The 22,578-nt window shown below is 32.0% G+C and overlaps 2 protein-coding genes across 8 annotated transcripts in view; both read right to left on the reverse strand.

The window, feature by feature from the left end:
* The window catches only part of LOC105320845 (patatin-like phospholipase domain-containing protein 7), a 29,143-nt gene extending 13,045 nt beyond the window's left edge, over window positions 1-16,098 (reverse strand). For 3 of the 7 annotated variants that reach the window (XM_011418958.4, XM_034469131.2, XM_034469129.2), the window contains exons 1-16: window positions 15,009-15,165; window positions 13,472-13,553; window positions 12,503-12,591; window positions 11,869-11,951; window positions 11,676-11,705; window positions 7,306-7,452; window positions 6,612-6,771; window positions 6,109-6,189; window positions 5,913-5,974; window positions 5,259-5,325; window positions 4,784-4,864; window positions 4,142-4,213; window positions 2,069-2,237; window positions 946-1,202; window positions 713-790; window positions 187-261 (exon numbers count right to left, since the gene is read on the reverse strand). In XM_011418958.4, coding sequence (XP_011417260.3) covers window positions 187-261; window positions 713-790; window positions 946-1,202; window positions 2,069-2,237; window positions 4,142-4,213; window positions 4,784-4,864; window positions 5,259-5,325; window positions 5,913-5,974; window positions 6,109-6,189; window positions 6,612-6,771; window positions 7,306-7,452; window positions 11,676-11,705; window positions 11,869-11,951; window positions 12,503-12,591; window positions 13,472-13,553; window positions 15,009-15,107 — 1,632 coding nt within the window. In that variant the 5' untranslated portion in view covers window positions 15,108-15,165. Of the gene's footprint in view, window positions 1-186; window positions 262-712; window positions 791-945; window positions 1,203-2,068; window positions 2,238-4,141; window positions 4,214-4,783; window positions 4,865-5,258; window positions 5,326-5,912; window positions 5,975-6,108; window positions 6,190-6,611; window positions 6,772-7,305; window positions 7,453-11,448; window positions 11,470-11,675; window positions 11,706-11,868; window positions 11,952-12,502; window positions 12,592-13,471; window positions 13,554-15,008; window positions 15,166-15,982 lie in introns of those variants that run through there. The other 4 variants (XM_066088162.1, XM_011418959.4, XM_011418960.4 and 1 more) reach the window with 4 other exon arrangements.
* A 528-nt stretch (window positions 16,099-16,626) lies between these two features.
* Window positions 16,627-22,457, reverse strand: LOC105320844 (maleylacetoacetate isomerase). Its single transcript, XM_011418957.4, has 9 exons — window positions 22,358-22,457; window positions 22,066-22,117; window positions 21,700-21,767; window positions 20,975-21,055; window positions 20,553-20,630; window positions 19,727-19,865; window positions 19,505-19,607; window positions 19,087-19,208; window positions 16,627-16,861 (listed from the first exon to the last, which is right to left on the reverse strand). The coding sequence occupies exons 1-9, from the start codon at window positions 22,364-22,366 to the stop codon at window positions 16,857-16,859; spliced, it is 657 nt and encodes a 218-aa protein (XP_011417259.3). The 5' UTR covers window positions 22,367-22,457; the 3' UTR covers window positions 16,627-16,856.
* Between the last annotated feature and the right edge of the window lie 121 nt (window positions 22,458-22,578).

Consider the following 22,578-nt stretch of genomic DNA (forward strand, 5'->3'; position numbering starts at 1 on the left):
TGTATTAAAGGCATAATTTATTTTTTGGAGACTGAAAAATAGAACTGCTGGCTTCTATTATAAAAAATATCGAGTCTATTTTGCTCTATTGGTATAGTCATTTAATAGTACATTGATACGACATATAAAACAAAATGAATACTGAAGCAGTCGAGGGTCAAGTCTTAATTGGTGCAGTATAATTACCTCCTTTTGTTCTTTGCCCACCACTTGCTGAAGAAGCTTCAGAGTTCCTGCCACCACAAACAGTAAACTGGCATCCTGGAGGGGAGACATAAAACAGAACTTAACAGATGGCTTATCTCTGTTCCAAAAAAACATTATCTTATAAATGACAACAAATATCTATTCAGCGACAAAATAAAACCAATTAAACAATGTTAGAGTAAATGTGTCAATAAATACACATTTCATTGATTGGTACATGTAGCTTCGGTTTAACAACATGTATGTAGAGAAATAGAAATCAAGTCTTGTTGGTACAGTAACATGGAAATATTTGCTCATTTTATCATTTCCAGAAAATTTATCAATGTGACAATAATTTCAATGTCTTTCTTAAAAAAAAATATAACAGCCATGAAGAAAAACTAATGCCTCAAACCATGCATGTTTATCATAAATTTTACCCCTTAACAATTCTTTTTATAAATCAAAACTTATGATTTTGATATAAATCAAAAATCTGCTGACATCTATAACATTGCCTGACCTGGTCCCCTTGGTTTAGAATTGTGGTTCCTGCTTTGTATTTTCTCAAAGACAACCTCCCATCCAGAAGGGATTCATCCTATAAAATAAGGAATTATCCATTTACAATGTTTATCAAACCAACAAATAATACTAATTACTTTAAACTGGTTAATTCTGTCATTAGATGCATATACAACACTGTTCTCCTAAGAATTCCAATAGAGAAAATCCTCAGTATCTGTAAACACAGACCTGTAAGTTCAACAGCTTGATAAGATCTTTTCTGGCACACTCCAGAGCCTCTTCCTCACTCGTGTCCACACTCGTCTGTGACACATACATTCCTGTGTCAGACATCTTCTTCATCCGTGACCTTGGCACATGACCTATGACCTTCACAGGATCATCTGAAGCTTTACTGGTCTCTAGGTCCAGACTGTTTATTCTGGCTCTCTGTGCAGCAGCCGCAAAATCAGTCATCACTCCATCTGTGTCATCATGCGTCTCTCCTGTACAAAGAACAAATGACAATTTGAAATACATCGTGTGGTCAAAATATTTGACAGAAATCTCTTTTTAACTTGACGATATCTCAGAAAGGATGATAATCATTTCTTTCTGTGAGAGTTATCATAGGGTTATTTTGCCTTAAAGTTATTGCACAATTTCTAAAATCTAAAACCTCTCTTTAATGACAAGACCATGAAAATTCAATAATTTACCAGACATAACGTTTCCAGCTCAATTTTCTTTGGAAAAAGTCCCTACCAGACTTCATTTTTGTTAAGAAAATATAAATGTATTCAATTTTGATAATCAGCTTGTTTCATTGCCAGAAATGGAAAGCAAAATTTTTAAAACAAAGAACCTCAGAGTCTTGTGCAATGGTTGTTTTCACAGCCCACTTAAAGCAATATGAGCTGTATTTTTTAGAATTTTATTTTGCTGCAAAAACCTGCTAGTATGCTAAGTCTGCATGTAACTTAAACTTTTATGATAAATAAGATTTGAACAAATCATTAATTTTTGTCAGAAGAATGATTTCTTTTCTAAGGAGTATATAGCAGTTCAATTTTTGTACAGGACGACATTAATTCAATTTTGCTTCAATAAAGGCTTCTTAATGGCTTTTCCCACAAAAATAAGGCTAACAGAAATTAAAAACCACTGATATTTTTTGTCATTTTAGTAGAAAATAACTTGTTTGTATAAAAAATTTTCAGCAAGAAAATTGCAGCTCATATTGCTTTAACCAAAATTCTGAACTCCTTATTTCCATTTCACCATGTTCACCAGCAATCAACAATCGGCAAAAATCAGTCACCTATACAAATTTCAGAATTTTGGAAAAATGGTAAGACACCCTCAATCTTACCGTCCAGTTTATCCTTGCCCTCACTCCCCAGCTGAGCTCCTCGCTGCCCGGGCTCCTCCCTGTCTACACTGATGTCACGGTGCCAGCTACTGTCCCTCACACTGCTGCGCTGTTTGTGGGGGCTGGACTGGAACCTCCCGGACAGTGTCCGCATCTCCTTCTGGGTCACCTGTACAGGAAACATCACGAATAGGAAAATTATTAACAAAAGTGTACTAAATAAGTATCTTTGAGATTAGGCAACAGATTTAAATTCATGTCAACATCAGTTTGAAAGAAATGAAACATTTTTATTGAAATATAAAAATAAACTACTCTAAAAAAAAGGATTAAAAAAACATACATCACAGCAAGTCTTCAATTAATTGATCAAACTTATAAGTGAAAAATATGCAGAAAAAAAATCTTCAAACTGTGTGTAATAATGAATTTTTTTTTCATATTTAGGTTATCCATTCAGAAATAAAAAGTTATTGTGTTATTCTGGCCGTGTTCTACTTCATAGTGTGTGAATCTAACAGACTAATATTCTGGTCTACATAAATAAGATGATTTGCAAATTAAGTGAATTTTGTGAAAAGAAGAATTTTAAACCTGTGATGAGAAATTATTCATTTTAATCTGTCGAGTCAATCCTTTTTATCTCAAATTCCATATGAAAAAGATAGGAGATATCAAGATACATAAACAGTGGTTCAGACTTCAAACTTACTTTGACATTTCACTCTTGACTCCCGATATTGTTCAAAATTATTTACCATGTTTGACTGCACTTGTAATGTGTGTTTATAAATATGTACATTCAAATGATTGTTACGTAGTTTATAATCAAATAATTTTTGTATATGATTTTTATGTAGTATTGTCACACAATATATTGACATCACATGTGCATGTATTATATTCAATTTATACATGTCATAGCATGCTAAGATTTATTAACTTGAGAAAATTATGAAGGTTAACTTTGTGACACTTAAAAAATTTGATTGAATAAGCTTCCTTCCCAACTAAAACACATATATTTAAATGAATATTATTAAAGGATCATTCATGTATATTGATATAATTATGTACTTCACTACAAATAACTTTCTAAATATATTAAATAAAATTAAACACTGAATTGGAAAATATGCTCTGCAACCTTGCATGCAGAAAAGTAATTCTAAAAGTACCACTTTTAAAGAGTCAAAGTCTGTCATATAAATTAGAAGTACAAAACTTTAAACTAGTAGTATATGACATATATATGTACATGTAGATTCTGTATACAGGGTTATTTTCGCCCCATGCAATTTTCACCCATCTACACTTGCAAACATCTTGAATTCGCCCAGACACAGTTGTGTTAAAAGAGAGATAATTTGAGACTTTGGAGCTCACCCAGTCTTAAATTTGCCCGCTAACAACGAGAGCAAAAGGGGCGAAAATAAAACGAGAGCAAATATTTCACTGTATACAGTAAACAAACTCCAAACACAATCATTTCCACACCTACATGTATTTAAACACCTGACCACCAAATATTACATGGTAGAGGTAGATGGAGCAGGGTCTAGCCTACAAAGTATTGTAAATGGGATCTACCCAGGACAACCTCTGCCGCCAATGTTTTCTGATTATTATTAAATTTCACAAGAGCAGATGTGTCTCTTTTATTTTTTCATTACTCATAAGAGGCATAGTAAACTTTTCCTTTTTCTTACATTTCAGTTCACAGCATTCTGATCATAATAGTCACACAAAAGCCTTGTGAAGATTAATGGAGGTTAAATAGGAAATTGTGTATGCCAACTGTATTCAGCATAATAATATATTCCTGACTAGCAAATCTTTTCTAATAATGTTCTAAAAGAAAAAGACTATTTTTCTTCATCTCGAGAGATCTGAACAGTTTTGGTGATAAAGTGTAAAAAAAAAAAAAGGCATCTTAGGAAAAGAATATTTCTGTACTTCTTTTGAAAAAATGAACTTTTTTGAAGTAACAAATTACTGATAGAAATTGGCATACACAAAGGATTGGAATAATTAATACTAAGAGAAATAAATCAGTTAAACACAGATACACACAACACAGATGCTGTGTCGTTTGGCGCTAGCTTGGCCGATCATTCTCATGGCATGAAGTTCCTCGATAAGTTGCTAGAAAAAGGGACATCAAACATTACATCTTGTTTCTTTAGAGAAAGCACTCACATTAAGCTATAGCTTGAAACAATCCAAGTAGAAAAACTTGCATATGATTTTGAATCATTTATACATATATCCGCACAAGAACTATTAATCTACTTGTACATCAATTTCAACAGCTTTCTTCTTTATGCAATGCAACAAAAACATTAACGAGAGCACACTCAGAGATAATAAGCAAGAAGTACATAGTACAAATCAATTTTTTATGATTATTTTATAATAAACAAAATATGTTGAGTCTTGTTGATTTCAACAATGCCTTTGACCAAGCACAGGGGCAAGAAAACTTGGATGAGCCCCCTTTTTATCTCAATGTCATTTCAAAAATATACAGGAGAAATTAGACAGAGATAAAACCTGAGCTTGTATAAATGTTTTATGACCCCTGTATCCTAAGCCTGGTCAAAGACTTCACTATAATTAATCAAGTGACACATATAGATTAATGCAGAACCAGGGACCTACACATAAGGTCCAGTCCTTGATCTAATTGAGCCAGACCTGTGTGACTGTACTTACTGAGCTGATGAGTTCACTGGAGAGACCCAGGTAGTTGTGTAAGGCTGTGAAGGTCACTCTCTGGAGCCGGATCATAATTATCTGGAATATGCCATAGCAACATAGAATACCAAGTGGATAGACATATGAGATACAGTTATAATATTGAAAGTTCATGTACCAGATATGTAATAATTTATTATAAAGTTTCGACATTAAACATGAAATATTGAAATAGTGACTATTACATGTTTAATACAATAATTGGATATTATAGATCTTGTTTTTTCTTACATGGAACTCTCAGTTATAAATACCATGAAAGTCTTATGAATATTGCATCCTATACAACCACATTCCTATCACAAATATTGTGGAGTTATCTACACAGAAAACAAATTTGGACCTTTCAAACTCCCATATTTTGATAAGGATCTAAAAACATCATGTATAGGGTAATACCTCATGGCAACTTTTTTGCTGACATATTAATTACCTGTACAATGCGAACAAGCGACTCTGGAAATCTATCAAACATTGACTGGAAAGCGATAGCTGGTAACCTGAAGAAAAAAATTAATGAGAAAATGTTTAATCCATGCCCAAGACTAAGGCAAAATAATTAGAAAGCAACCAATTAATATTGATGAATGACCTTGGAATTATCAATTCATTAACTTTCACCTTTAAAAGGTCATGGTCACAATTTAATTTCTAATTTTATTTATAATTCCTAAAATGCCTGAATTGCATATGCCTTGGGTATACTGTAGTGCTTTACCAAAATTTGAACAAGGAGTTGAATAAAAAGCAAGACACGGAGCCCCCGATTCTTAATCATGTAAACTAGAACCTTGCCATGCTATTGCTAACATTAAGCAAAGGTAATACAGTCAAACATCATTATCTCAAACGAGATGGGACTGTTGAAAAACTTTAAGATATCCGAGTATTCGAGATATCAAGGGTATATGCATAAAAAATAAATGGTTAGGATTTATATATTACTTCGAAATATCCATTATATTCGAGATACGAGTGTTTAAGATATCAAAGTTCAACTGTACAATAATGTAAATTTTGGCACACCCAATGATTTCACTGTAACAATGTAATGTATAACACTACAGATTCTGAGTGAGGAGCTCACTTAAGCACTGTGGAATCCTCGGCAGCCTGTGCTGATACTGTTTTGTATGGTGCTGCATGCCCCTGCAAGACAATTCTCAAGCTTACAATCTCAATTCATGGGTATCTTGATATGCTTCATAAATATTAATATTGCCTGTGCTGTTTTTCATTTTGCTATTTTAAAAGTTATTTTAAAATCATAAGCAAGAAATTACCGTCAGAACATCCAATACACTCAGTAAGCTATGAATACTGTCTCCGGGACAAACCTCCTTCACCAGGTAATTAGTGCCATCCTAATTGATGAAATCTCACATTATACATTTTTGACAGTTCACATGCAGTCTCAAAAGAAAGACTTAGACAAACTTTTCAAAGTTGAGTGAATAAATTCATGAAAGGTTCTTACTTAATATATGTATCAGAATCATACAGGTAAATAAATGCTAAATGCAAAGTATACATGTGGATGATTTTCAGCCATTATAACTCCATTGTTAGACAAATGTATATAATAATTAGTATAGATGTTTATGTCTGTCTCCTTTTAATCGTACAACTCTTTCCAACTCTAAGATGTTTATTGCATGTACATATTGTTTATTTACATGAATGTACAATCATCCTGTTGCCTCGACCTTGAGGACCCCTAATTGGTCAATTGATTTGATTTTGATTTTATAGTGCTAGCATTCTTTCATTGAAATAACATACTTACTGATTCACAAATTTTGACGTTGATGTGGCCCTCTTGTACCACATAAATACTGTCATCTAGGTCTCCTATTCTAAACAAGTATTCTCCACATTTAAGAATCTTGGACTCCATATGTTTAACCAGACTCAAAAAAAGTGGTTTCTCAAAATGTCCAAAAATTCTGAAATTAAAAATAAGACTTCTGATTATGTTCATCGTTGGATTATGTACAATGTACATCTGAGATCTATGACTGTTAGACTTTTTTTCATTAATAACAGTTGTATATATACCGGGTACTAAATACATAAATGAAGTGCAGAAATACTGTATACAGGAAAATATTCGCCCCCGTTTTATTTCCACCCCTTTCGTCTTCGTTGTAAGTGGGCGAACTTAAGACTTGGCGAATTTTAAAGTCTCATATTATCTCTCTTTAAATACAACTTTGTCTCAGCAAATTCAATACGGGGCAAAACTGTTTGCAAGTGTAGAAGAGCGAAAATTACACTGGGCAAAAATAACCCTGTATACAGAAGTTAAGATCAATTTATTCCCACTAATCAATATATGGATGATTCATAAAAGAATATGTAGCTTTTTGATGGAGTTTAACAACACTTAATAAAATTAACTGATTAACGGTAATACACATGAATTCCCTTCTAAGGGCAATTTTTCTGAAGTGATAAACATTGATTTAGTGAGTTCTTACCGAGTGCTTCGGAGCATGTAGAGCACCTCTGAGGGAAGACGTTGTTCGCTGTCGTCGATGTCACATGTGTCTAGCTCCAGGAAGGACTGAGGCGGCTCCTTCACCTTCAGCAGAGGCTGGGAGGACTCGCGCCTCAATTGGAGCAACCTACAACACACACTCTGTGTATATCTTAACCTCTATACATATACCTGCACGCCTATCGTCTATCATTTCATAATCCTTTATTTCTGATGCTGAATTGATGAAGTTCTTTGGCAAAGGAAATATTCGTAGTTACCAAAAGTTTTTAACTATCTTTAAATTCATTGTTTATTTTAAATTTGTTATTTTATAAAAAAAAATTTAATTTTGTTTAAAAATATTGATGATTTCAAAACCCACCTTGGTGAATGGCTATGACAGTGTTTAAATATTGGTCATAAAGAATTATAAAATATATTGGTTCTGAAGTAACTGCAATATGCTAAGATAATTTGGAGTTTGTGAGGATTACTTCAAAATTTGCAAGTTAATGAATCCATAGTTTTGTGTCTTGAATAAATCATTATTTAAGAAATAAACAGCATGTTACAAGTTCACCATGAAATAAACTTGGTTCACTGGTCACACAATCAAATCCTGTTTATTTCTTAAATTTTTGTTTGAAAAAGGCAGATCATTCAGAATTAATCATTAATATATTAAGTAGATAACCATATTTTTATGTTTACAATATGTAAATATTCATGCATACAACAGGTTCATTTTCATTGTTTCTATGAAAAGCTGAAACATGTGGAAACAGCCTAATGCTGAAAAAGCATAATCATGTCTGCTGAAGTTAATCTAAAAAAATTCCACATAACTATAAAAAGAAAATCTTCACCAAGTTCACAGAAGACTAAGCATACAAAAATATAATTGTGCCACTTATAATTGTAAGTTCCTTGATTTTCAGTATATTAGAAATATATTTAAACCTAATTATGCTCTGATCTTCCTTATTTTTCATTATTAATAATGAAAAATTCATATATTAGTTCTTATATAATCCTTTTGCACTGATAAATGAATTATAAAGCAGTGATAAAATTAATGAATTCTCAGGCACATATTATCTTTAAAAGTTGGTCTTTCAAAATGCCACATTTGCTACATTAATATATAATTAACAGTTCTTATTCTGAAAGTATAGAAGCCATGGTTATTCTGGATCGTGTTACTTAGTTTCAGCCACTTTCAGGTATTTTTCAAAACTCATGGTACATCATTATTACTGTATATGACTAGAAAGACATTCTTTCTAAAACCATTCATCAAGGCGAGCCATGGAATCATACAAATCAAGAATCAAAATCATAAATTTAAAAGTATATATAATAATAGAGAATGTAAAGAGAAAAATACCTGTAAATCATGTGAAAAAGAGGTGCTCCAAGATTATGAAATGCAAGAACAATTTCTAATCAATTTGAAGTATAAATTTAGAATTCTTGAGAAGAAGTGATATTATGTAGAAATCCAAAGCTAAATATTTCTTGATTTGAACAGCATAGAAAAAGAGGACTATGTGATAAAGAATGGCTGATGTCCCCAGTAATGACATCATACGTGCATGCAATGTGATAAAAACAACAGGAAAATTATGAACAGTTAAAAACTGTTACCCAAATAACACAAAACGATAAATATACAGGCTAGTTTCTGTGACAGAACCAGGTAGATGATAACCATCATCAGGTGCAAGAATCATACACTTCACATAAACAATACAGTATATGCATTCTCAGACAAAAGTCATCTTTACATGGTCATTCTTACATCTGACATTTGTTCATACAGGTGTATGAATTTGCGCTGACATGCAAAGGTAATTAATATTCTAATTATAATTAGACTTGCAAAACCCCTCCTCTACAAATACGCTATACAAGACCTAACACTATGTAAGGGATCATCTCAGAGCGACCTTTCAAAAAGCCAATAAAAATCACTGCTGTCAAAATCTTGGCCGATAGTATTGACATGTTTCTTTATCACCAATGATTTTTAATCCCCAAGGTACCTTGTGTTATAGCAAAGGCATGATGAAGTACATGTGTCTATTCAAAGTTTGTGTTATTGTTTGCATGATTCAGAAAGGAATTGCAGATTGGATGGATATTCTACACTGCAATTTTGACAGGAAAAACTTAACTTGGCATAAAATAGATGGTTGTAAGAGATAAAGCTTTCAAACTATATTAAGACTTGTTTGTCCAAGCAAGCTTGAATCTGATTGGATAGCATTTTTATGTTAACTTTATTCATCACTGAAGGATTATAATTGCCCCGAGATGACTCCGTATGGGATGTTTTTGGATCTTGAACAGAATATCGTAGAAAAGCAGTTTTACAAGTCTAATTTTATATACATTGAGGTAATCAAGGAATTCAAACATAATCATTATGAATTCAAATTAACTGGACAGGTTTCTTTTTTCTAAATATAAGATGATGTAGATGTAGCTATGAACAAGAGGAAAAACAATACATGGAAGCTTAATTTGGAAAGAAAAAATAAAACAAAATAAATAAACAGTGCCCTTTAGATAAATGGATATCATATTAAGCATTAGTTTTTTAAACAGCCAAATCAATTTGTTTCTGGTTCAATATGTTAAAATTTAATTTATCAAATCAGGCTTGGAAATAAGCAGACCCATTTCTAACCCTCGGCCCACTAAATTTCAAATATTCAATTATTTATTTTCTTACAGTTCGTGTTGTCTGTTTTTATACTTTATACAAGTATTGAAGGTGTTTAGTATGGAATCAATCCTGTTGTTTTACAATTTAATTCAACACATTATAACTTAGCAAACTGCGGTAACGTTATTGATTTAAACCATTTATTCATTCAAACTAGCAGTAATTTTTCGACCAACTCTTCGAAGTCGACCTATATAAACTTTTTTTTTTAAATATGTGCTAAAAACAGGCTCCTTCGCCCTATATACAGGGTCGGTCTTATTTTCGAAAAATATGGTAATGGAAAACTATAGAGAAAAATGCAAACAAATCTGTAAAAATTTTGTGACAAAAAGTGAAACTATACAACAAGACGTAATGTAACGTGGAGCCACAGATATTGGTATCATACAATATTTTGTATACATATAACGATGATGTTATACATGTATACCATTATATTATTGTATGAACCTGCACACTGTTGGTGAACTATCAATTCTAACAACATTGTTTACCATTACTGTGCATAACCACTATTTTACAACTGAGCCAATCAAATTTCCCCTTCCTAAAAATATTTTTATATAAACACCCCCTCTCCTACAAAAAACCCCTCACAAAACCCTTCCCTTTTTAAAAGTATTTATATACGCATTATGAAATACAGAGTAAGATAGAAGTTTGTAAATGATACAACAAATCTATACAGAGTTACACAATATCTAACTTAAGTTTGGCTATATTTCACAAAGTGGAAGTTGTTTAATATTGTTGAGAAGTTACTGTAATATCCTAATTTCAGGCCTGAGGATCGTCTTAAAGTATTGTGTCCACCTTTCCTTTGCTGGTGGGATCAAATTTTTTCTGCAAAATTTATACTGGCTGACATATTAAATGCTAACTGCTTCTTTTGAAGAGAATGGGATATTTTTATAAGAACATTTTGTAAATGATATTCGTAAATATATCTATAACATTAAGGTACATGTACATGTAAAATATACATGTATCTCTAAATGTGTAAATTGTATGGTTTAATAATTACATATACTCTTGTTGTATATTTCAGGATTCCGTTTTAATATATAAATCACAATACAGAATCACCAGTATTTCGTTATTCTTGGTACAATGCCCAAAAGTAGCCCTGCTTCACATCTAACACGGAATTTTCTTTCATTTAGTTTTTTTTCCTCAAATTATGCACCCATTAAATATAACATAAAGAAACCCTCTTTTTTATTCATCCACAATGTGCAAGTATATAGATAAAAGTCACTTTGGGGAAACAAGATATGAACATGTTCAAGTATATTCTATTTCGATCCCAGTGATTTTATCTCTTACCAACCAGTATTTCCTTTCTAACCCTGCTATGGGTCTTGAAACCAGAAACAAATGAGAGTGTTAATAAAAGTAAAAACTTACCACTTATGTAAATTAAATGAACTTCAAAGTCAATTGTTATAGATTAGTGAATAAATCAATTAATAAGCTTTCAATGTGGGCAATATGGCACACACACGCACACACACACACACACACACACACTCAAATACACACAACAACTTACTCATTTATTTTTCTAAATAAATAGAAGGATATGCCTAAATACAAGCTTCTATATACATCTACACAGAACGTGGCATACATACCGCAAGGTTTTCTGTCGTATTTCGGAATAGCTAGGGGAATATCACACAGAACAATTGCAATGCTGATCATTCAACAATTAAATGGTGGCCATTTAATTTATTCATGGCTATTATCACTACCTTTTCAATGACATCTATAGTGACTTTCATGATCCACCACTGTATAGAACTAAGGAGACAAAAGCACACTTACTTTTTGGCTAACTTCATTACTATTTGCCTTTTCTTTAGCTTTCCTCTATTGGGTGGCCCTAATTTTCTTGTAAAACTTTGCACCTAAAATGATAAGGATACTGACAATTATTAGGATACTGTCTTAACAGTTTAGAGTCATATTTATTTGAAGTTTCTTCCTTTAGGCTTGTAAAATTCAAAAGATATATTAATTGCCAAAGTTATGTTCCAGGCAGTCAAAAGTCAACCCGAAATAAAATAAAAAGTTAACTTGAACCACCATGTCTTCATAAATTAATCAATCTTGGAGGCACAAAAACAAAATTACTGTTGTGGAATGATATCACATATAGTACCATTTACAGTAAAACACGGTTTGAGCAAACATGCTTATAATGAATTGACTCTTATGGCAAAGTGATTTTCATTTCCTGTGACTTGACGGCTATAATGAATACAATTATACAAAGCAAATTTGCCCATCCCTGGCACATTGTTATAAGCATGTTTTACTGTATACCAATGTTCTAACATTTAGTTTAAAACATTTTTACAGAATATTTGAGTACATGCAAGCATAGCCTACATAATGTATGCACCAGGTGTACCATTTTCAGTGATCTGTTATTAATCCTGCTTTTTTGATAAATTACCTTTCTCAACATTTTCCTTCCATAAAACATTACTTTGTCCCTCTTCCTAAATCGAGGTTTTCTTGGGCCACCAGTCTGACTTGGCAACACTTTTGTCAAGAGAGAAAAAAGGAATGCTTGTATACAAAGTTTTAAATCATAATCAATCACTTCACCTTCTATCTGAACAAATTTGAAATACTAGCAATTATATATTGATATCAAAGTAAACAAATGCTGGTACATGTACTTAAATTAATGTTTCAATCAATTGTTTAAGACACATGAAATTTTCAACTACAATAGACATGTATGATATAATGATTTAACCACCTAATTCAAATCAAATGTCCACAAGGTCTTGTTTAAGACCGCGGAACATTAACTGGCAAGATTGGAAATATACATCTTACGTCAGTTTCACTTGTTACAGTCAAAACATTTGAAATGGGCGGGAACAAATTGACACGGACGTCTGAGAAAACATTGGATTGAAACTGTAGTTATAGGAAATGTATTTTCAATCCACCTCAGCATTTCAGATGTCCGTGTCAATTTGTTCCCGCTCATTTCAAATGTTTTGACTGCAACAAGTGAAATTGGCGTACGCTGTATATTTCCAATCTTGCCAGTTAATGTTCCGCGGTCTTAGAACCTTTAGGACTCATTAGGCAACTAAAACAAACTTAGTTACATGTAAATATATATATTGTCAAGGTTCAGCTTTAATGAGTTTTAATGAAATGGTTCTTCTCCGGAACACACTGATTCAAACATAACTTAACAGGCAACTCAACAGGAATGTGCATACATTCTACTGTACAGTACAATAAATGTACTGTTAATTCAGAGGAAAAACAACAATAGGAAGTTACAATACGGAACAGTATGTACTACTGATACAGTTTTCTTTACATATAACATCCTTGTACATTAAATATCCTTGTCCGCTAAATGTATTCTAAATATGCACAAAGTAAATTGACTTACCCTTTGACCTAAGCTTCCAAACTCCAAAGAACATGACGATGATAAATGTGATTATGGCAACACCAATCCCAATCATGATGCTCTGTTAAGGGGTCATAAATATGCACATCATAAAATTGTTAGTTATTACATGTATATTCAAAATGTTTATTTTCAAATGTACATAGATCTACTAATGTATGCAAGATGATACATTATGTAACACTAACATGACTAATAACTACAGAAATATGAGACATACAGGATAATCATACTAACTTTTCCATCACTTTGTCCTTGTATACATGTATTACAGTATATGAATAAAAATTACACATCCAATTATCGGAGAACTTAGATAAAAAATCTTGAATGATAGCTGCAGGCCTGTAGCTCCTGAAAAAAATTCAGATGAATGACCTGGGAGCTAGAGTGCCATGCACCCATTCAAAAAATTGCATATTTATTGTGCACAAAAATATGCACTAGTTTTGGACTGATTAACCTTATTTTTACGCAAATTTCTATGAAAACTATTAGAACCATTAATTAAATTCTTCATGCAATTTACTTCTGATATCATCTCTTTACTTGCCTCTAATAATCTATCAAACACCATCACCAGCCCCGTAAAGAGAGTGGTGCAGTGTGCTTACATATATAAATGGCGACTCTCGATCTTGATGAAAATTTAACATACTTGATTTTCCAAGGTCAGTAGCATGTTTCAGAGAAAGTCTGAGGCAAGTAAAGTAAGATATCTGTAGTAAATTGCATGAAGAATTAAATCGAAGCATTTTTTTTCACATATTTTGCATATAAATAAGGTTAATCAGTCCAAATCTAGCACAATTTTTGAGTGCTGTATTAAATTGGAGTTTTTTTTTTACAATGGGAGTCACTGTAGCTCCCAGGTTGTCAATCTGAATTTTTTCCGACCAGGAACTACAGACCTACAGCTACTTGAATGAGGACTTGACAGGAAATGTAAAAAAAATGTAGGAAAACCAAACCAATTGTCAATTGCCAATGTTTCAAAAGCTTTCGTATGAAAGTTTCTTTAAAACTTGACAAACAATAACAGTACTCAAATCTTGTTTACACGTAGAGTACATGTATAATTTTGATTCTAATTGACATTTGACCCTGTGTATACTGGTTGCCATCCAGTCACATTTTCTGTTATATCGGTTCACCGTTATATCATAACAAATAAAACATGCACAACATAATATTCAACTTAATAATCAGGTAAAGGAATCTAATTTTTTTTTATCTTTTCACCTATCAGCGTTGATAAGGGAGGTAATCCTACTAATCCAATCAAAATATTTATGCTCAAGTAAAATGACAATAAATCAAGCTTCATATCATAAAAATTGCGAAATATTCATTGATTCTTTACTCTATATGTCAAATCTGCATTGCGCTGGGTGTTCCATTAGTTTCGACCGTGTTTTTGGTTTTGAAGGACAGAAAACGTCAACAAACCCTGTATGCTTAGCTGAAAATCTTTCTATGTGCTTTACAGTAAATTATATAAATAAATTTTAAATACCATTGTCAGCTCAAACTCAGACATTTTGGCAGACAAGAGATCCTTTAAATCGTTAAGATTCGCATTCTTTATTTTCGTCTTCAGTTCGTCCATCGCCATTTTCGTTTTCAACTATTTTTTAGTAACTCGCACTTGGAATTCAATATTTAACCTGTACGTAAAATGTGTCGTATAAACGAAAGGCGGAAAAATGAATGAACCGAATTGCATCAGGGAAATGACAGAAAGTTCATCATGTATAAAGACATGTCAAAAAGAAAAATCAAGGAGATTTTTGTTAAAGTTCTTTAGTCCGTAAATTATATCTTCTTCTTTTTTTTTTTAATTCATGTATGTAACGTTATTTATACTGAAAAAAAGTTCAAAAAGCAAAACAACAAAATCGAATATAATTCCTAAAATGATTAATGCAATTTTAATTCATTTCAAAGCAAAATCCTTAAAATTACATAATCTAAACCATGCGAAAAAAAATCATCACATGCATGCAAAAGGATCTGGGATGAGTATCAGTTAAACTACATGTATTTACAAAAACAATATTTAACGCACTTAAATTAATGACAGCTAGGTGCACTTTCGACCTTCTCATGAATTGATTTTCGTGTAGCATATTTTTTTCAAAATAAAGTTAACTGATACGGTGGTACATTTAGGACATACATATAGGTACATGTATATACAATTTATTAGGTACACTGTATATAGATTTTTTTTCAGATAATCTTAAATGTAATTAAACTTTTGTATAGTCAATAAATTATATGTCACGCACAAGATTATAAGTCAAGTGCATGAGATATACAGTACCGATCAGACCCAACCTAACACCAAAGTAAACCCCAACTAAACCCCGGGTTTACTTTTGGGGTTTACTTTTTGAAAATTTGGGTCCACTCGGGGTTTACTTTGAAATTCCTTTTGAAGTCAACTGCATGCACTGAAGCGTGAAGCAGACTAGTATTTTATCTTACCATCCTCCTGCCCGTAATTCCTACACTTTGTATATTCCGAATACACAGTTAGCGTCTGCTTTCAGGGGTATACTTCTGACTGCTTTACTCTCTGTGTCCACTCTAGTAAACCCGAAGTAAACCCATAAAGTAAACCCAGGGTTTAGTTGGGGTTTACTTTCTGTTAGGTTGGGTCTGATCGGTAATGTATCATGTCGAGCGCACAAGATAATAATCCGTGATTCGAGATAATTTTTTGCCCCCACCCCCCCCCCCCCCCCAAAAAAAAATTCTCACTGTATATGGATACATATGATTTTCACTTTTTAATAAAACAATTTAAAGGCTTTTTTTTAAAACTGTCTGATTTATGCAACTCCCCTGCATGATAAAATATTGATACATTGCACAAGAGAATAGAATGGTAATCAATAAAGGCACGTCCATTTATTTTTGATTGCATAGATTTGCATGCCCTTTTATAATACCAATTGACCCCAAATTGACCCAACAAGGGAAATAACTTTTTTGTCACTGAAAATTCATCTATTGGAAGAAATAGACACTATATATGTTCAATAGCTAATGCATGGATATTTGAAATAAATGATCAATGTTCAAAATGTATTTTAATGTAAGAATTAAAGAAGAAGAGTAAAAACTGCTAGTGTATTAAAAACTGTATTATCAAATCAAAATAACAATACAGATAAAAAAAAACATATCTCGAAGTCTTTATAATAAAACAGATTTTGTAAATAGCTGCATTGGTATACTAAGATCTTTTTTCTTGTCCTCTCAGATTTGTCATTTGCTTCCTTTCAGACCTTACAGAGTCTAGCTGCTGAACACATTTTTATGCAACCGAACATGTTTTGTTCATCCACGAAAAGCTTCAAGCTACAAAGAAAATTGAAAATACATTATATATCATTATATTAAATAAATTATTGTATAAAACAGAGAAATAATGCTATTCCAAAATTAAAATCAATAAGAAACTTAAGAAATTATGATAATTTCTTATCCATGCTGCAATCAAAATTTCATTCTCAAAGCTAGCAAATAATTAATACCAGTGTCATATACATGTAATATTTTGAACCCCACGATATATTGAACCTGCATGGGTTCAAAATATTGCTGCGATAAATTGAACCCCCCCCCCCCTCTCATGTTATTGAACCCATCCCAGGTTCAATATATTATGGCCGTGATGTATTGAACTCCCCTCCTATTTTCTATTTCCACAGGAAAAGGGGGTTCAAAATATTATATGACACCAGTATGTACAGTTGACCTTCAATAGCTTGAAAGTTGATATGGCAAATATCAAGTTTAAGCAAGTTTAAAGCCAACACAAATTACACAATCCAATCATTGCAATATCTCAAATCAAAGTACTGAAGAACTGGCGGGAGTTGATTTTGTCGATGTTTATTTATTTTAAAATCAATAATCTGTTATTTTGCATGACAAGTACATGTTTACGTATTTCTAATTTGAATTACGCATATTTTTATAATATGAATTTTTGAACTTTTTCGACTAGAATGTCGAGAAACCTCCATATGAATCATGTTAAATAATATTTAAAGATAAAATTAATTCAATCAAACTATGTATCAGTGGTAGAAATATTTCTCGAAAATTGTATGGATCCAAGCAATATTGAACTCTAGTCTCGTTCAACCAATTGCAAACGCTCGGCTGACACCGTAAATCTCCGACAAGGGTTTACGGAGATAGCCGAGCGTCGAGTTGAACGAGACTATATTGAACTCTGGCGTAGGAATACATACGACTACAAAAAATATTTAAATTGTTCGTCCCATTCAAAATCTGACTATTTTTAAGGTATGGCCAAAAAAAAAAATTATTCCTGTTTCCTGTCGCCCGACCGACCCTATCTTTTACCCTCCGACCCTAAAAGTTTTTTTGTGATCATGGTGGTGATCGGTAACGTTAATTTCGCCAGAATTTCCTCAGAAAGAGAAGTGAAGATGACCAAGTCTTCTGAGTTCATAATCGTGTAAATTAACCTCACTTGCGAAAAAATGATAGAAAATTAACCTACAGACATTTTTACTGCATAAATATACCTTGTGGTGAATAACTTGCGACTATCTTACCTTCAGGGGTTATAAATACGGGTGATGCAACAAACATACTGTATATTGGAAATTACAAAAACAATGTTTATTACTTAAAATCCTGATTTTACAGTTAGTCAATAACCTGTTATTAGTTAATAACTGCAATAAATGTTAAAATTATCATAAAACTGCTTTCTATATTATCTTGAGAATTAAACAGATCCTCTACATAACGTACGGTAGTAAGTGGGTCAAAGGGTTGGACTAATACCCCAAATACTCAGAAGTACAGAGAGTGATTTAATTAATCATGTTGATATTGACATTAAGCTAATACAATACAAAAATATTTATCCAGAAAAGGATAAATTCATTCATACACGTAGATTAAATTTTGCAAATAATATTAGTTTTTATTTTTAATTAAAAAATTAATCTATTTTTTTTTCTTTGCCTGTTGTTTTCTATACATTACATGCATCAACAATACAAAGACCTTTGAAACTTTTAAATCATCTATTTACATACTGAACACTGGGAATATGCATCTCTCTCATTATTACACACATGCTCCAAGTTTTTAAAAATAAAATATTTTTTAAAAATAAAATTTGTTTCCTACCTACCTACCCTAATTTTTTTGGTCAAGTGACAGGAAACAGGAATAATTTTTTTTTTGGCCTATTTGTAAATAAGTTTCCTTGAAAAACAATGCTTAAGCATACATTACATCGAATTCATCAATTATTTTCAAGAACTAAGTCTTGTCAGGAGCAATGATTTGTGCTGAGGTCCAAACACCGTTTCACTTTCGGTTTGTCCGCGTGACTGCATAGGAGAGTTGATTTAAAATCAACTCCCAAAAAAGATATTGGTCTCTTTGAGTTTGAGATAAATGTATTTGAATTTTTTTTATATTTTTGAGTCTAACACTCTTTCTTTGGTAGATTAGAATTGCATTAATAACCCAATTCTAGAATGCAATCAGATTGAATTCTATCTTCAGTAGTTCTTCTGTGTGTTACATACCTTTCAAGTCTTCAGGACAATCTGGTTGTTTAAATGGGCTTGCTTTCTGGAATTCTTCCAGTTTTTCTAACTCATCATTTATCTTAGAAATCAGTGGGAATGGACTCATATCGACCTTGAACCTGTGTATAGAATGTACGGAACCACTGAATCTGCTACTAAGATATTCTGTACTGTAGCATAAACATGTACAAGACAAGCAGAATATTTAAACATGGAAAGAAGAAAATTAAGCTTGTTTTATCTAAAATTTTATACACTATTTATATTTGTGAACCATCGAGTATGTTTCTCTGATATTGCACAAACACTTTTATAAGCAGAATACAAGAATATACAAGTTTACACTGAGAGAGAGAGAGAGAGAGAGAGGCTGAGTAGGAGGGATTAAATTCCTATACAATATATTAACATTTACCTTTTGGCATTCCCAACTTGCGGCACAAGACACATATCAGCCATGGTAACAGTATCTCCCACACAATATTGACCTGAACATTTTTCAAGCAATTTTTCAAGAGCTGTAAGAAAAGAATATAAATTTACCACACATTCTCTCTTAATAAAAAATGAGAAATAAGTTTTGTGAAAGTTAAATGGTCTTGATATTAATGACTTTTCCTGAAGAAGAAATTCTCACCTATAAACCCCTTGTTTATCCAGAACTTAGCCCATTCTGCTTTCTCCTCTTCATTGGACAATTTTTGAACCTTCTGGAGGACAACCAAGTTCTGAATGGGCTGGATTCCAGATGCTATAATTTCACAAATTTCCCTTACCTTAGAAGAAAGAACCAAAAACACATAATTAATATATTCCAATTACAGCATATACCACTGGTATTCTGGGGTTTTTTGTTTTGTTTTTTTTAAATGTGTCACAGGTATACCATTGAATATAATTAATATTTAGTAAATCTATTTATTACTCATTCATTCATCCATACATTTAATTATTAACTTATTCATGGTTTACTTATCTTTGACTGGTATTTAAGTTCTGTCATGTGATTGTGTTATTTTGGGTTGTGATTCACCATATATGGTAATAGCTACAATATGTCTATCTTTGGAATTGGTAAAACAGGTTTTTATGGGTGTGTATGGTCAGTGTGCGAGTGTGAGCAATAGCACTTATTTCGTTTGCTATCAGACAGCGACAGTTTTATGACTTTTCTGTTTAAATAAATGGAGACTGTCATTAGTTTCATCTTGATACGTTTAAGTTCTACTGAAGGCAAATTTGGTGAGAAAAACTTTCTTTAATTGTTTCTATCTTTAAAGTTAAATTTCTAAATATTATAAAAATGTATGTGTCAATTGTATGAATGTTTTCATTTCAGGTCACCTTCTCATCGGTATCATTGTCATTCATCATAATAAAGTAAAGTACATTGGAAAACTGAACCCTGCATCCTTTTATTTATTTTGTACAAGGAGTAACCACCCCGTGACACATGTATTCACCTTAGCTCTTTGGAGAGAATCCTTGGGCAATATTGCAGGAGATGGGTACCTTTCTTCCAGATATTCCATGATTGGTATCTATAAATATGAAAGTCATTAAACTTTGGCTTTTAAAGCATATATGTGTATATTTAGAGAATAAAATGCTTTTAGGGGTGATTCTTAAAGATGAGATGGAAGCTAGAATTGCAGAAAAATTAAAAAACTTAAATTCATCAGCAAGGTGTAAATTTTTCTGCAACGCTAAATGCCTGCTTTCTTTATAGCTCATATATTATAAACCAACAAAGAAAGCATTTAATTTTTCAAAATAACATCAATCTATCTCCAACTTCAACTATTCTCTCTCTCAAAATTAATTCTCTCTCTCTCTCTCTCTCTCTCTCTCTCTCTCTCTCTCTCTCTCTCTCTCTCAAACTTACAGACTGAGTGAGAGTGGCACCATCAACAACAAAGGCAGGTACCATCTGCATTGGGTTCACTGCTGTGTACTCCTCTTTTCTCTAGCATAAAAAATTAATTCATGGACTTGTAAATAAAACCTACTAGCTTTCTATGTGAATTATGAAACCTATCAATTATTAACTAAGTAATACACAACAACTTCTGTATAGTACATATTATATCAATTAAATTTACAGTGCATCTCATCTACTGACATTTACAATACAGTTGGATTTACATGCAAACAACCAAAACAGGTAGATACAATTATACCTCTGCATCTTTAGAATCTTAATACATTGTACTGGTAAATGTTAAATGTGCACAGTACTGGTACAAGCATGGATTAACATGAATTTATGAATTGCACATTCTTGTAAAAATGACTTTTATAATGTACCAGGTACATGTATATGGGATCTGATTCCTGTGCTCAGTCAAAAATATGTGCATGTACAAGTGGAAATAGAGGATAAAATTTGAGAATACACCAGAAATGATTGAAACCATATTCCATGTACCGGTATTCAATTCAGAAATTGCAGATAATTAGTTAAAGTATATATATTACTTAATGACAGTAAAATTGAATTTTTTCTAGCAATCTTATGTGGTATGAAATTTCATAGTGAAGAACTCATTAATAAACAAAATTTTCACTGCTCATATTTATTTACCTGTACCTTTATTTTGCATTTCTTACCTGCATCCCTCCGTCTTTTATCAAATTAACTGCCTTATACTCATATTCAATACCTTTGATATTGAGAGCTGAAAAAAAATTGGCAAGTTGAAATAGAAATAAAAACCCCACTATTTACATGTATTTACTTTGACTTTATTACAAATGTTGGCACAAAAAAATTGCAATTACTTGTTCTGAATATTTTTCAATTCATCTACTGATTCCCAATTAAACATTATTTGATATTTAAACAAAACGTCAATGCTCACGTTTTTAATAAAAAAAAAAGTTATCGGAATCTACAGTTTTTACATAGCCTCCATCAAAATGAAACTAAAATTCAGTTAATTTTTTCATGTTTATTGACATTAAAGAATATCTCACCAATTCTCACTCTCCATGAGCAAGAGCTTCTAAAGTAGGAATACAAAACTGGCTGAGAAAAAGAAAACTGATTTATTAAACTACTTTCAGTATTACTAACCAGAAAAACCGGTAATATTATGTTCCTGTTTCAATCTAGGCCTATAACATTATTTTTTTTCTGAAAATCATTCAATCAAGAGGAAACACAATTGTGACAATCACTAAATGCTGTGTTGAAAAGATTGTAGAATTTAATTAAATACTGTTATATCATAAGAACGATTTATAATATTAATTTGATGGAACTTACCTTTGACATGATTTTTCTGACAATGTGAAACTAGGCGGGTAGAAATTAAACAACTCGCGCAGAAACTTGTCGTAATAGTAAAAACCATTAAAAAGGTAGAAATGGTTAATATACTAGTATTAAAGTAGTGTATCATTTATTATTTAAATGTGAAAAAGTATTAAATATGCGAATAACAAACGAATAGACTTTTAAGAACAATGAGACCCTACAGTCACACC

This window comes from Magallana gigas, chromosome 6, assembly GCF_963853765.1.
Source record: "Magallana gigas chromosome 6, xbMagGiga1.1, whole genome shotgun sequence".
In the NCBI taxonomy this organism is placed as follows: Eukaryota; Metazoa; Mollusca; class Bivalvia; order Ostreida; family Ostreidae; genus Magallana; species Magallana gigas.